Genomic DNA, 16,099 nt, shown 5'->3' on the forward strand with positions numbered 1-16,099 from the left:
TGACCGTGAGCGCAGGACCCAGCAGAGGGGCTGTGCCCAGGCCTGCTGCCATTCCTGGAGACCTCACCACACGAGCAGACCTGCCCGCGGCCGAATATCAGGTTCAGAGGGCGGAGTGCGTGCACCGGCCACTCACACCCACAGAGAAAAAAAAAACCCATCAGAGCCATACGGTGCTCTCATGGGAAAATAAAGAGGCCCCGGGGCTATGCAGACAATGCCTGGCAGGCTCCCCTGCACACGCCTGCCTGACGTACACCCAGCCCACACCAGGGATGCTGAAGTTTTTACATGGTTCTGAAGGCTCAATTTTCCACTTTTTAAAAAGGAAATATTAAAATATAGCATAAATTAAGTCCCTTTTGCAATTTTTTTCTTTCCAAGATAACAAGTCACCATCGGCATTTTAGGCTACCTACTCTATGTGGAAATTTTTTAAATCAATACATCCTTAAATAAACAAGTCATTAACATCTGCTTGACAAATAACTTAATATGCAATGTTTTTTGATGACCCAGAAGAACAAGACTCGCTTACAGAGAAAACCACTTACAAACTTAAAGTCAGGAAGATATTTGCATCAGTGCAGCTGGAAGTTGACAGATTTTAGGTAAGTTTCCAGAAGCAGCCACTTTGATCTCTTGATTCCATTTATATGACTATGTGGTTCTTATACACACATTTAATAAATTATTCAGCAGGAACGTGACAAAGCTATATAATACATTGCTTTCCTTGATGTAAGGGTGCTTCAAGCATAAGCACTGAGGATCGTACGGCGTCTGTGGAAAAAGAAGGGATCCTCTCCCGCCCAGAACCTGACCTTGGGTATCAGTTAACGTCTAGGAATTATTTCTGCACCATCTCAGTGTATCTGAGACATCAAGCAAATGCAATTATCCTCAGGATCACAATTTGAAGTTGAGTCACAAGAAGCTTTTAGCCTTGCATGAGTCACGCAGTTCAGACATCTCTCCACAGATACGCCTGGGGTGATGGGGGAATTTTACTGTGGTTTATGTCAGAGTGAGGAACTCTGGATCTGAGCAAGTTAGGATGGGAGCACACAGGGGTTGGAGATGCAGAGGAGAGGGGAACGATGGTGTGATCCGCAGTGTGTGCAATAAAACAGTTCCATTTACAGCAAAAGGATTTCCCTAAGATACTCAGAAATGGGCTCAGCCCCCGCACTGCTGAGCATATATATGGTCAGAGCAGCAGAGAGACTCTGTCTCAGCAGCTCCTGAGGAGACAGGACAAGACCAGCTCCTCAACCGCACCCCCATATTCATCAGTAAGGAACTGAAATCGCAGCTTATGCATTTGAAAGTCAGTATGCCTACTATTTAAATATTCCAGAGCCATCTCCCCATGAGAAAGCAAAAGGCCCAGAAAAATAACAGCTGCCTTAGGCCACTAGGGCAGCCAAGTCTAAGGAGAAAGCATCATTTATCTTTGAAGTTCACAGAAAAACAAGGTTTACCCAGCATCCGGACTTCAAAGGCACACTGGGGAAGTGTATCTCCTTTAGCCTGGCTGCTAGTAGTGAGGGGAAAGAGAGTGGGGTTGGGGGCGCTGGGTTATTCAGTGAAGAAAGGATGGGGCCTCTGAATAGGTCCCCATTAATTACACATGATTACAAGGGTGCCCCAAGAAGTACTTGGTCTGCAGACGCAATACAAGTTCTTCTGGAACCCCTCACTCAGGAAACTGTATGCAGTTTTACATCTTTGCAGACATCCGTTACCAACGAAACTCATTAGAGGAGGAGACAACCTAAACTCTGAACAAGAAGAATTGATTAGAATGACGATGGACAGAAGAAGAGCTCACCTGCCTGTAAAATGAAGCAATCTGCGTTTACACTGGGCACTCTTGGGTTGTGCAAGTCAGCCATGACAGCATCGGGAAGTGACCAAGGCGTGACAAGGGTAAATACATCGCGTCCAAGCACATTCTCAGCACTTCCCCGAATACAGCAGCAGTGGCGACTGTGTTTGTTTCAATGCTTCATTTGTGTGCGTGGGAATGGGAAGAGGAATATGCAGGGAGCCACTGCCACACAAGCAAGTCCAAGCAGGAGCCCCTCTTTATGCAGCCGCGTGAATCCACACACACAGAAGCTGTCCTGACATTTGCAATGGCACCTTCACGTTTTGCAAAACACATGAGGTACGTTATCAGAATAAAATCTTTCTGCTGCGATATTTGAATAAAGTGCTAAAATTGTGCAAAGGAATTTTGTTCTTAAAAATACTCACATAGGTGTATGTACAATTTTTCCCCTGGCCATCAAACATGAAAAGTCATGATTTCCCATCCTCTCTGACAATTTTCTCCTCTTCTGTCCAGAGAACTATTTATAACATGGCAAATGTAAATACTGTTAGCTGGAGGAATATAGTTAGTAAGATAAATTCACAAACTAGAGAAGCTAACATGCAAAACTTACATCGAGTTGATCTTTTTGATCCAAAATTTGATATTTCACATGAAGTCCTCATATGACGCAGGTATGCATTACACAAAATTCTTTTTAAAAAACTTTTCTTGCTTTTGTATCATCCTAAAATATATCAGTCTTGCAGTCTGAAAATTATTTACTAATATAGAATCATTTCATCTTTTCATACCATTTTCTCATTATTAAATATGAAACTGTCACAAAAGCTACATTTGAAACTAAGTTATGATGATTTGAACCCCATATTAAAATTTCTAGAGGGAATGATATTTGGGATAAATATGCATTAGACATCATTACAAATTTGATGAAAAAAGCATTTGTTTGTACATAATATGCCCAGCTATGTCCAACCATTAGATTGTTTTTTCTAGGTTTATCTGAAACAGACATTTTACTACACTTACTAACTTTTCTCACATGGCATGACCATTATCTCATGTGGCTTATAATTCATAGAAATTATTCTGAATTTATAGAAATTATTTTCTGTACATCATCTTCACTGACATTTTAAATATTCTCCTTTTGAGTAGATTCCATTCAAGGCATAGCTAATACCTTAAAATATATATATGTGTGTGTCGATATATATATATATGTAAATTTTTAACATCCAGTTTCATTCTCAGCAACTCATTCACAGCTTCCACCATGAGAATAGTCACAGGTGGTGGTTTTCCCTGATTTTTTGCTCATCTCAACGAAGACCGAGTTCACAGCATAGTTTTTCACTGACGTCCTGCTGGCTGACACCCCAGGGTCATGCTGCGACCCCTGCTGACCACCTGAGATAAGCTTAAGAGACCTCATGACTGCGGATGGACACAGCATGTTGCAGAAGCCCAATGCACTGTTTACAACTGGGAGCAGATGCAGCAGATGTGCAAATAAGCTTATTTCCATCAAATATATATGTCTCAGTATAAGTGTCCACAAAAATAAAACTCAGGATCAAGTGTCCATAATCGTATCTGAAACACATATAGTTTCAATATTACCCCAATCTTAAAATTGAAGAACTAAAGCACAAATGTGTTTTCTAATTAAATTTACTTCAAGATGTCGATCACAAATATTCCTGACCACCTTGATAGGCCCTTCTTCCTCATCTGACAAAGAATACAAATCTAGAGAGTCCTATTATAGACTCTTTACAGTCTTTAAATAAAGTTTCTTGAGAAACTTTCTTAAGATGTATAAAACTATATTATTATCTTTTGCTTATGGAATAGAATTTAGAAATAAAATAAAATTTAGAAATGGCCTTCACTAGACCTAAGGATTTTCTAGGCAGATCAAAGTGCTTTTTAAACACAAGTGGAATTCAAACAATATAATATGAATTGTTGTTAAGATAGCAAGTTACTGCCTTGCTTAACACCGCAATGTATTTCTCTGTGTCTGGTCCACATGCATGCAAATACCACACTTTTAAATAATACTCTTTTTTCACACGTGAGTACAATTGGTTGATGGTGGGGTGTCTAGTCGACTTTTATTTTCTTTAGTGTCATTAAGAGGTGACTCCTTGTGGGCATGGCACTTGAACACTTGCTTATAAGCCTTCCTGAAGTTTTCAGAGAGAAAGGCGTAAATGATGGGGTTCACGGAGGAGTTGCTGTAGGCCAGGCAGTGGGCAGTGATCCTGAAGAAGAAGGAGGCGGGGGTCAGCGGGAACACCCCAAACTCAGCCCAGAGATGGATGACGTGGTGGGGCAGCCAGGAGACCCCGAAGACCACCACCACCACCAGCACCGTCTGTGCGGTCTACGAGAAGGGAAGAAAGCAGAGGCTCTGGTCACAACAGACGGGAACCCAGCATTCCAGCTCATGCACTGACAGAGGGAACTTTCTGTGTGTTTTCACAGAATCAAGTGCATCCTAAACCTGCTCTGGGCACTGGTCTTCACTTCGCAGTCACACCCCCAAAGGAGCTATAAGCATGGCCCATTGGCCCCCTGTCCACTTTGCCCCTGGAGAGACCCAATCCCACTGGGATCCATGAATTCAGGGAGGGAGGGTGGAGGGGAAGGAGAGAGAGAAGGAAGGTGCTTATTTTCCCTCCAGCTTCACACCGTGGAGCAGGGACTCCCCAACCAGGAAACCGTTGTGGGCCCACAGGTCTTTTCACAGGAGACGCCTGGCCCCCACCCTGCAGGAATGTTCTCATGTGATGCAATGACTTTGCTGTTACTTCCCGTGAGTTAGAATCTGGCTGTCACAGCCCATAGCACCCAGAACGTGAGGCTTAAGATAGCAGTCTTCCAAGAAAGACACGGGGTAGCCGACTGACTTGGAGAGGAAGCTTGTCCAAGAGGCAGGCTGGAAGCCAGGGAACCCGGCAGAGGTGGGAGAGGAGCCGCTCGGACTTCAGGATGAGGTCAGAGCAAGAGCGGTCAGGGCGCCGGAGACGGGAGTTACGCTCATGTTTACCATGACCACGCGGGTGCTCAGAAGGTGCCACGAGCCACACAAAAGCCAAGGGTTTGATGACCTTTGAAAAATGAGGCCAGCTTCCCTTGTGGCTCAGATGGTAAAGAATCTGCCTACAATGTTGAAAAATGAGGCCACCTCCCTGTGCCTCAGCCTCCTGGCCTGTGACCGGAGTGACCCAACGTGATGGTTCTCTGAGTGGACCTGGTCTACTTAACAGCTTCAAACAACTCAGGTACAAACCTGACCGCAGGGTTTCCAGGGCAGCAGCGTTACAGACTGAGGCTGCCGTGTGCCCGACGCACGGCAGACCAGCGCCCCGCTCCCTAGGCCAAGGACCATCTGCTGTCCATCCGTCTACCCAGCAGTGTATGGGCTGCGCTCCTGATGAGTCAATAACCATCTAGACGCAGTCACACCTGCAGAGAGCGCGGAGCACACCCGCTGTCCTCCCTAAGACAGGAAGGCCATCTCTGCGCAGCACAGAACGCATGCTCTCTGGGTATTCTGTTTCACTGCTCCTTTCACGAGGTCTTCACTAAGCAACAAGCTGAGGGCAGAACTACACCCCGACAGCTTACAGATAAGAGCCACACTGTATCTGTATCCCTGTAGGGCAATGGTCAGCAGGGTGTCTTTTCTATGGAGGGTTTGTTACTGTGTGTATTTACCCAAGTTCATTCAAAATCTGCCTTTTATTTTTAGCAGGTCTACTGGTCTTTTCAGAACCATGAACGGGGTTCCTTTCCTTGGTCTGCCTGTAGCTTTGGAATGTGAGTGCCTTAAGATTACAATATAATAATATTGTAAGAATATCAATGGGTACTTACATAAACTTTATCATTTATCAAATGATGCTCCCAAAAGAATTTAACAGAATGCTTGTTTAATACAATGTTTATGCTCCCAGTTATGTGTCAACAAAAGTTCACTATTTATTTTCTGCCTATTTCACAGGCATGTCATCCCATCCGAGCTGGTACGGGAGTGGGCGCCCTGCACACAGGCCCTGGCGCTCAGCCCTGCACCCCAGTGGCCTCCACACCAACTACAGCATCACATTAGGGGAGCGCATCAAGGTGCCCAGGGAGAGACGTGCATGGCTCCCTCCTGTGTCTCCCTCACGTCAGAGGACCAGGACCAGGGAACTGGGAAGACATCCACTCACAAAACAGCACCCTCACCTACCCCCAACTCAGAAAACATGCACCTGGAACATACCAGTTCAAGGTCAAGATCTGGTCAAAATAACTCACTGTACTAACAAAATAATGGCTGAGCACCGAAGAATTGATACTTTTCAACTGTGATGCTGGAGAAGACTCTTGAGAGTCCCTTGGACTGTAAGGAGATCCAACCAGTCCATCATAAATTCCTGAATATTCATTGGAAGGACTGATGTTGAAGCAGAAGCTCCAAAACTTTGGCCACCTGATGCAAAGAACTGACTCATCGGAAAAGACCCTGATGCTGGGAAAGATTGAAGGCAGGAGGAGAAGGGGATGACAGAGGATGAGATGGCTGGATGGCATCACCGACTCAATGGACATGAGTTTGGTGATGGACAGGGAGGCCTGGCGTGCTGCAGTCCATGGGGTCGCAAAGAGTCAGACAGGACTGAGCGACTGTACCTGGGTTTTCAGCGAGCCATCATTACGCAGCACTTCAGGTATTGGGGTCTCATGCTTCCACAGGTCGTGCGGATGACGTACCTGCCCAGGAACCTGCCTTCCTGGATAGCTCATAAGTGCTTAAAGAATCAGTGAAGAATTCCACAGAAGCCATAACAAAAGCAAGCAGCCTTGCCCTCCTCGAGGGGGCTGAGTGCTTCCTTGGTGCTAACTGCACCTGGGCTGACCCACACCATCTCCTCTGAAAGGTTCCCCTTAGAAAAGTCAGGCAGTGAGGAGACAAGGCCCTCTGTGGGGATGGGGGCTATTTTCATTTCTTACAGTATCATTTGCCTGAATCACAGATGGATTTACACCCAACGTATTGCCTACATTCCCCGTCTGTCCATGTGTGGTACAGAACCACAGCATCACCATTTGATAGAGAAGAAGTCCTTGTTGAAAGTTACGTGCCAAGCCTCTGCATGAATTCTTATACTTAAGGTTGGGCCTTTTATTAGCCTGCCTTCTTTTTACTTCTTGCACTGAAAGTATCTGAAAAATAGTAATTTCTCCTCTTCCTGTGAGATGCTCTTTTTCAAGCCATCTGAGACATCTGATTTTTTTTTTTCCTTCAAAGAATTTTACACATAATCCATCTAATGGAACTTGGCAGGGAAGGAAAAAGTGAGTAAATGATGAGACTGATGAGAAACATTTTGTAAATTGTACAAATGACAGCCAAAAAGCTTGCTGAGTTACTCCAAGCCAGATGGGGAGAAAGAGCCGCTGTTAAAAGAATCTCGTGGTTAAGAAGGTACCATGAGGGTCTCGCATCTACCTCCCTATTACCAGGAACCATCCTGGGGAAGCCTACCCCACTGGGAAGTCTTCCAGAAATTGTTAAGAATCTTGTTTTCCTATCTGATCAGCCTTGTGCCAGAAAACGTTTCTTTAGGTCCAGCCAAGCCTAGTGTTAATCAAGGCCCAGCTCTGTACTGTGGTCACTACTATTTTGGCAAAGGAAAGCACACTCTTCTCTATTTTCCTCCAAACAGGCAGGATAGCTGTTGAGCACATTTGTGTTGAACCTAACCCTCCACCCCAGGAATGCTACCAGCCTTCACATGAAGTGGAGCCCTTATGGATGGACAGGGGAAGGGGAAGGGGCCCTACGCAGCCACCGAGGTGGGGAGCCAGAAACAGGCACAACTGAAATGAATAAGCCTCCAAGATCTCGCATCACCCCATGATCCATCAGAAACTGAGCGTGTACACACCCAGGAACACTCTTCTCTGCCAGGACCGAGGGCAGCATCATCTGAGCTGATCCAACCTTCGCCTCTGGGTGAAGGAGCTCTGCCTCTCCACCCTGGGCCCTCCCCTCCTCTGCCCCTGTCTCCCCATTCCATCTTCCTACTCTACTCCCCACACCTATCTGTTAGCCCTGGCCTAGACGCAGGTACATGCACATACACAAACCATTTGTTCTGTGCAAACAAGGAGGTAATTAAAAACATCAAAAGAGATCTGACATCTGTTCAGTGGTTATTAAGGGTCAGAGGTTGTGAGAGAATAGAAGAGAAAATCTTCCCTCCTCCAAATGCTGAGAACTTCTCCCCCTCAGATCATATCCTGGAGAAGGCAAAGGCAACCCACTCCAGTACTCTTGCCTGGAAAATCCCATGGATGGAGGAGCCTAGTAGGCTACAGTCCATGGGTCGTGAAGACTCGGACACGACTGAACGACTTCACTTTCACTTTCCCTTGGGAAGAATTGCATTTATATATATGTTCCCTTTGGAGAAGGAAATGGCAACCCACTCCAGCATTCTTGCCTGGAGAATCCCATGGACAGAAGAGCCTGGCAGGCTGCAGTCCATGGGGTCACAAGAGTCGGACACAACTTAGCTACTAAACCACCAACCGCCATACGTTCCCTGGTGGCTCAGCTGGTAAAGAATCCGCCTGCAATGCAGGAAACCCTGGTTCAATTCCTGGGTCAGGAAGATCCCCTGGAGAAGGGATAGGCTTCCCACTCCAGTATTCTTGGGCTTCCCTGGTGACTCAGACAGTAAAGAATCTGCCTGCAATGCGGAAGACATGGGTTTGATCCCTGCATTGGGAAGATCCCCTGGAGGAGGGCATGGCAACCCACTGCAGTATTCTGGCCTGAAAAATCCCCATGGACAGAGGAGCCTGGCGGCAACAGTCTGTGAAGTCACAAAGAGTCGGAAATGACTGAGCAACTAACACAACAACAATACACATGCCTCATACGCACACACACACCCATAGGTACACATACACGTTTAAAGCCCAACAATGCAAATGTTAAAATGCTCACTAATCTTCCAGTTCAGTTCAGTCACTTAGTCGTGTCCAACTCTTTGTGACTCTCGGGGCTGCAGCCCACCAGGCTCCTCTCTCCATGGATTTTCCAGGCAAGAATACTGGAGTGGGTTGTCATTTCCTTCTCCAGGATATGATCTGAGCAAAAGGTAGATTAATCCCGATTTGTAAAATAGCTTGTCCTCAAAATGGGTTTGAAATATAATAAATTGCAGGATGTTAGATGCTGTCAAACCCTTCAGAGGAAGCTTGTGGGAATCGGGATTCCAGGGAGAAGGACAAAGACAATTAAAGATGGGCTGGACTCCCCTCAGGCCCCTCCCATCAGTTCTGCCCCCAGGCGGCCAAGTCAGCACATTTCTGGGAGGAAGAGAGCAGAGCAGAGCAACTGCTTTGAGGATTCAGGGAGGGATACAGCAATACTCGCTCGAAAGATAATTAAGACGGGCCTCCTGGGACCACATCAGAGACAGTAAATACACAATAAAAGAAGCGTGTCTGCTGAGTCGCTTCAATCGTGTCTCTGAGACTCCATGGACTGTAGCCAGCCAGGCTCCTCTGTCCACGGGGTTCTGCAGGCAAGAGTACTGGAGAGGTTGCTGTGCCCTCCTCGAGGGAACCCCCCAAACCAGGAATGGAACTCGGGGCTCCTGCACTTGCAGGTGGGTTCTTTATCACGAGCACCACCTGCAGTTCCAAGCAAATTGTGGGTCCAGCCACCTGACACCCTATGCCAGTCACCTACAGCGCACCTTCTCCAGAGGCTCAGAATCCAGAAGAGACACCTTTTGGCCCCTCCCCAGACCTCCACCCACGTTCTCTGGCAGCTCAGTCACCTGCCCACCCTCAGCAGCTCAGACCTCTCCACGTCTCCTCTCTGTCCAGGGCTAAGATGTTCTCTGAACCCAGGAACCAAAATTTCACAGGAGGATGCAGGAGAGCTAACAGTATACATTAAACCAAGCCCCAGAAATGGCACAGAGAATGTAAATCCAGGAGTTTTACCTTTTTCTTTGACGCCTCTGACTTCTTTGACACGTTCTTCAACTTTTTATGCAAATGGTTAAGGACCTGAAAAACACAGACTGATAAAATCGGTTTGCCTCAGAATTGCAAAATTCATTGTCCATTTTGCATTGACATTTCCTGATGTTCTGAAAAGGGAAGACCATGGTTTACAAAGTCATGCAAGCTGAAATTCACAGGAGCTGGTGGAGTAATGATGACCATGGATTGCCATGGACGTCCGGTCTTCTAGCCACCTGTGTCCGGAGCCCCCGTTGGCAGAGCTCTGGTGCAGGGAGCTCCGAGGTTTCTTCCAGAAAGACCCACTCTGCTGCCCACACCTGCATCTCCGCTGGCCTCCCTGCCACCTGCTTTCCCCTAAGAGTCTATCGTTCCACAATCCCAGGTCCCTGCTATATGCTAAATCCTAGATGCTTAGAAAGACTGCAGACTGCCTTCCAACAACACTGAGGGCTGGCAGACCACCATTCTGCGAGGTTCCACGACTACTGTCCCATCAGGGAGGCTTCCAGGGACACACTTGTTTCCTTCCTTAGAGACACTAATTTTGTCTTCTCCCGCCAGCATCATTCTCAGGAGAAAAGATGTGAGACACTGTGGTTCCACATAAGAGTTTGCAACGTAAGCTGTACAACAGGGTCAGGATGGTGGTACACACACCAGGCAGGTCTCGAGTTCATTCTTATGTCCCATCTGAGTGAAAAACCTAAGGAAAATCAGGTCAGGGTGACTAAGGGCTTGAGACTGCCCGTCAATTGCTCAGTGAGTACCCCCCAAACAGTGGAAACAGGGTTCCAGCCATCTCTCTGTCCCCCTGGAGCACCACAGCATGGAAATAGTTTAATCAAATTGAACTAGTATTATGAAAGCTGCTCTGTCTGGGCGGATGCAACCCTCTGGAGTCATCAGTCACTCCCTGACGGAGAAGCCGCGGGGTTTATCCACCACTTCACGATTCCCTGGGCTTCCCTGGTGGCTCAGATGGTAAAGAATCTGCCTGCAATGGGTTCCATGCCTGGGTCGGGAAGATCCCCTGGAGAAGGCCATGGCACCCCACTTCAGTATTCTTGCCTGGAGAATCCCATGTACAGAGGAGCCTGGTGGGCTACAGTCCCTGGAGTCACAAAGAGGCAGACACGACTGAGCAACTAACACTCACTTCACTTTCACAATTCCCTACCCCGGTCAAGCAGCTGTTGTGGGGTGTGAATTTCTGACTCCAAACTCCCAGCTCTACCGAAACGCTGCTCACTTCCCACAAGGGCTCAGCGTCCTCCATAAGACAAGCCTCTCACTTCCTACGGGGACATCTGTGGTCACTCTCAGTACAGCGACAACGGGTCCGTCTACTGTCCTGCCGTCAGCAACTGGGGTATTAAAAATCTAATGGAAGACAACTACAGAAGGGAGGCTTGTGCAGGAACAAATGAAGAGGACTTTTAAGAGGAAGGAACGGGCTGGACAGGGCCCCTCCCGGAGAGGACCAGCCTGGCCAGGTTCCTTGTGGACAGCCTCCCCACCGCCAGAGGAGGACCCCGGTCACTGAAAGAAAGGGAGAGGTGGCAAGGCAGCGTCAGCGAGGGCTGCTGGGGAGGACCCCACGTGGAAAAGTCAGATGTTACCTGCTACGTTACACAGCCTGGGGCCACTCAGCCCTTCCACAGCGTCGGCGGGTCACATCTCATAACTACAAACGCCTAAGGAATGTCGCGGAGTGGCCCACAGGGAGAACGCCTAACTGTGTTTCTCCTGGCTCTGCTCCACTTCATGAGCGCACACTACGGACCCACACTGATGCGTGTGACGGACCCCATGAAGGTCTCGCCATCAAAGGAGAAAGGGTTATGACTGCGTTTCTCTGGAAGCTGATGACAGTGGTGAGCGGACACTTCTCCGTCACTTGTACTTTCAGAAGTGTGCACGGGAGGCCGACACCCGTCCTGGCACAGGACGTCTCCGGGAATGTGGAGGAACTGGGCAGGTCCCGAGTTCATCTGTGTCAGGCCGAGGAGGGCCCAGGACAAACACTGCCCTGAGGAAGAGTGAGCCAGCCCCGCAGCAGCAGAGGGCGTCCCAGAGTCATCCTCCAGCCTGGCATTCTGGGTCTCCAGGGAGGGAGCGTGCAAAGGACCTTCCACTAAACTGTCAGTGCAGAAGGCAACTCTGGAATGCAATTCCTTTCCTTAACTTAAAAAAAAACACTGTGATTGTATATGTCTTTTGATCTGGGCCTTGGGGTAACAATCAATCCCAAATGTAACATTTAAGTAGTAAAACCCTTCCATGCAAAGCAGACAGTGACTGAATCAAAGGAAAGCAACTGAAGGCTTTAATCTTTACCTTTTTTCAAGCCCTAGAATGAATATGCAAATATTACTTTGAGTTTCAAAGGAATTTCCAGTTATGCTTAAAAGCAAACTATCCATATTTTAAGAAAATCCCAATGATCATGCATTTTCTGAATTTTTTAATTTAAAAACTTCTCCTTAGGTGTGACTTTTATAAAGTCTCAAATGACAGAAATGTAGGCTGGTTCCTTCCTAGAAGTTTATCTTGTTGTTTCCATTAAAAAGACCTGAATTTCCAAAAGACCAGAATTTTGGGAAACAAAGGAAGAATATGCTTCAAGTATAATCCATGTAATGATGAAAGAAAAGCCAAACACAAAGAATCTCTCTAATCTCGAGGCCCATGGCCCACAGGCCCGCCTCCCCCAGGGGGCTAGGAAGCCCTGCAAGGAAATCCTTCCTGAATGCTTTACCAGCTCCGCAATCACTGCCTCACAATCAGCAGCTTCCCTCCTCCAAAACCCTCTTTCCTTATCAATAAAATATGCACAGTGGCTCCAACCCACTGGGTCGCCTGCAGATCAAGTGACAGAGTGCACACAGGAGACCACGGCCCTGTGCAGACCAAGCTTTGATTTGCTTTTCTCAGAAGCAAAGGGGATAAACCAGCCATTTATCAAAGAGCTAAGCTACAGTGATTCCCAATTTCCTGCCTTTAGTGCATCTTTATGCACAACCCTTCGGTACAGGACATTCATCCAGATCACATCCAAAAACATTACTGTTCAAAATAGACACTGCTGTAGATAGATGGCCTGGGGAAGGGGCAAACAAAACCAGGTGGCTCATAGTCCACATTTCTGCCGGGGAAAAAAAACTATGAGTGGAACATGAGAACTGATTGCTGTTCTACTTCACCTGATTATTCAGAGTCCTAGAGTCACAAGCTTATCAGAAAGAAACTGAGAGAGAGAGAGAGAGAGAGAAGATAAAATGATAAAATGGTGCAGATCTCAGAATTCAGTCACAGAAGTATTTCTCTAGTGGCGATGGTACTAGGGAGGGTGTGTCAGGGAGAGGGGCTCTCACCCCATCCACTGCATCTCCTGATTATAAAGCAGATATTGTGGCTCAGACAGCAAATAATATGTGCTCCCTAAAATGTGGAAGACCCATGTCTGATCCCTAGGTAGGGAAGATCCCCTGGAAAAGGGAATGGCCACGCACTCTAGTATTCATGCCTGGAGAATTCCATGGACAGAGGAGCTTGACCCCCTACAGTTCATGGGGTTGCAAAGAGTCAGATATGACTGAGTGACTCACACACACAAACAAGTTGTGTAAAAGGTGTAAGGCTTTTAGATCAGTATACAAACTTCAACACCATGTGTTATTAATGAAAGAGAACGTGATTGTGCTGAGCTGGGGGGAAGGGCACTGCACAGAGAAAGGAGTTTCAGGGTAGGGGGACCAGAGATGTGTCAGCCGTGTGTCTCCCAGCTGAGGCTTTAGACCTGCCACCTGAACCACTTAATATTCTTTACCTCCTCCTCAAAGGACTGAAATGAGGAAACGGCAGCTGCAAACCCATCCATCCAACGTTCTCTGGAGAATCCGTGAGGAAACATTTCTGACCATTTGGATTTATGACGCCTAACTTGTGTTGTGAAATAAAATTCAAAGCTCTGTCGCCAGGAGCAGCGGTTTCACAAAGCCGGTCCTGGCCGGCGCCCCAGTCCCGTGCACCCCACAGGCAGGGAAATCCCCCCATCGGACCCCAGTTGAGGGCTGCGGAGGGGCGCGGACCCTCCACCCAGCAAAAGGACTCGCTCGGCAGGACCCGGCGCTCGCCTAACGCTGCGGCCACGCAGGCGATCAAAGGCAGGCTGAGCGGGCTACGTGGCTAAAACCTCCTGAGAAGTGGGCGTTGAACCCCGCCTCCTGTGGGGACAACCTCAGGGCCCAGGGCTTGCGGGGCCGGGATGGACGCCCAGACCGGCAAACTTTCCTGGTGTCGCCCAAACTCCAAGCAACTTTGGCGCAGCATCAAACTCGCAAGCCCAAGCAGCGGCCGGCGGAGGAGGCGATGGCTCGGGCAGAAAACTCGCGGGGGACGAGGGCAAGGGGGCGGGGCCCTGGAGGGGTGCGGGGACAGAGGAGCCGCCCCGGGCCCGCGGACCCGCCCCGCGCCCCGCACCTTGGCGTAACAGAAGCAGATGAGCAGGAGCGGCAGCAGGTAGCCGAAGACGAAGGTGCACACCACGTAGGCCTTCTTGTGGCGCTGGTTGGGCCACTGCTCCCAGCAGAAGGTCTGATTGCTGACGTCCCGGTGGAAGAGGCGCTGGTGGTAGGCCACCGGCGAGGCCATGGCGATGGACAGCACCCAGATGAAGCCCACGCCCAGCAGCGCGTTGCGGGACACCCGCAGGGCGGAGGAGCGGCGCGAGTGCACGATGGCCACATAGCGGTCCACCGACATCGCGGCCAGCGTGAAGATGCTGACCAGCATGGACACGGTGAAGAAGTAGTGGATGAACTTGCAGATGAAGGCGCCCAGCACCCAGGTGGGCAGCGCGTACACGGTGGCCTGGAAGGGGATGCAGAAGAGCAGGTAGGCCAGGTCGGCGATGCTCAGGTTGAGGATGAACAGGTTGGTGGTGCTGCGCGGCTTGCCCGGCTTGCTGCGCGCCAGTACGGTGATCACCAGGCTGTTGCCCAGCACGCCGAGAGCGAAGATCAGGCCGAACACCACCAGCGTGACGAAGTTCTCCACGCCGATGCCGAAGAGCGGCCTGGGTTCCGGGGTCGGGGGCTGGAGCCCGCTCGCGTTCCCCTCGCTGAAGTTCCCAGCCTCCAGCTCCATGGCGCGCAGGGGGAGCCTAGGTCGCGCTGGCGAAGGGCGCCTGCCGGGGAAGGAGGGGCTCCGGGGGACCCAGCTCGGATCACTCAGAACCCAGGCGCCTGGGCCGAGTGGCACCGTCTTTTCGGACGGGGCCACCTGGGAGAGGACGCAGACAGGAGCTGGAGCTGGACCTTCCCGCACTCACGAGGCGGTCCCAAGAGCGCCGGGCGTCTGCTGCTCCGCCACCGAGCCGGGGAGGAGGGACCGGCCGGCGCAGCCCTGCGGGAGGAGAGAGCCCTCTCTGCGCCTTACCGGCTCCGCGCCCTGCAGGTCGTTTCCCTTGTCCCAGAGAGGCTGCGGGCTGCACCTGTTGCTCCGCGCGGCTCCCTTCCCGCGGCGTTCCGGGGACACAGCCGGGCGCGCAGGAGCGCAGCGCGCGCTTCGTGGAGAGGGCTCGCCGCGCCCCTCAACCGGCCGGCGCCGCTTTCCCCTCGTAGTTTTTGGTCAACTCTGTCTGCGCCTTCGCCTTCGTCCGCAGGGTGCCGCTGAGATGTAGTGAGGACTCAGCCGGGCTGAAATCCGCGCTGCCCCGGGGGGGTCCCCCCGCCCCCCGGAAGTCGAGGCGCGCAGGGACTGGACGAATCCTAATGGGGTGGGTCGCCGCGCACCGCCTCTCCGAGAACAGTCGCGCGGTCTTCTCTGCGCACTGCGGACCTGCTTGCGTCCAGCGACCGCAGCAGCCGCCGGGGTGCAGCCCCCGCCCTGACCACGGCGAGCAAGGCTGTGCGCGATCAGGGCGCGCTGGGCGGGGAGGCGGGCGTCGCGCAGGCCTCCTCCTCCATCAACACCGCTAGTCCCTTCGCTCCAGGGCTGGCGGTCAGGGAGCGCGTTCCCCGCCTCAGGAATGAAGCCCAGAAGCCGGTGATTGGCCCTGCGGCTACCAGGGGCTTTGTAAAATCCCTGACCCCACCCCGACCCTGCCGGCTTCTAGGGAGGGAACTAGCTGGAAAGGAAACGGGCGGCCGTTTGAGTTTTCTTGATAAACCTGGGTAAGATGAAAGGGGAAAGTGTCCTGTTTAC

At 50.0% G+C, this 16,099-nt stretch overlaps 1 protein-coding gene across 2 annotated transcripts in view; it reads right to left on the minus strand.

Moving 5' to 3' along the window:
- GALR1 (galanin receptor 1) overlaps positions 1–15,540 on the minus strand; it is a 29,042-nt gene extending 13,502 nt beyond the window's left edge. The window contains exons 1-3 of one of the 2 annotated variants that reach the window (XM_043889253.1): positions 14,375–15,540; positions 9,869–9,934; positions 3,303–4,235 (exon numbers count right to left, since the gene is read on the minus strand). In XM_043889253.1, coding sequence (XP_043745188.1) covers positions 3,918–4,235; positions 9,869–9,934; positions 14,375–15,040 — 1,050 coding nt within the window. In that variant the 5' untranslated portion in view covers positions 15,041–15,540 and the 3' untranslated portion in view covers positions 3,303–3,917. Of the gene's footprint in view, positions 1–3,302; positions 4,236–9,868; positions 9,935–14,374 lie in introns of those variants that run through there. The other variant, XM_043889254.1, reaches the window with a different exon arrangement.
- Positions 15,541–16,099: the final 559 nt, after the last annotated feature.

Source organism: Cervus elaphus, chromosome 27 (assembly GCF_910594005.1).
Source record: "Cervus elaphus chromosome 27, mCerEla1.1, whole genome shotgun sequence".
Classification (NCBI taxonomy): Eukaryota; Metazoa; Chordata; class Mammalia; order Artiodactyla; family Cervidae; genus Cervus; species Cervus elaphus.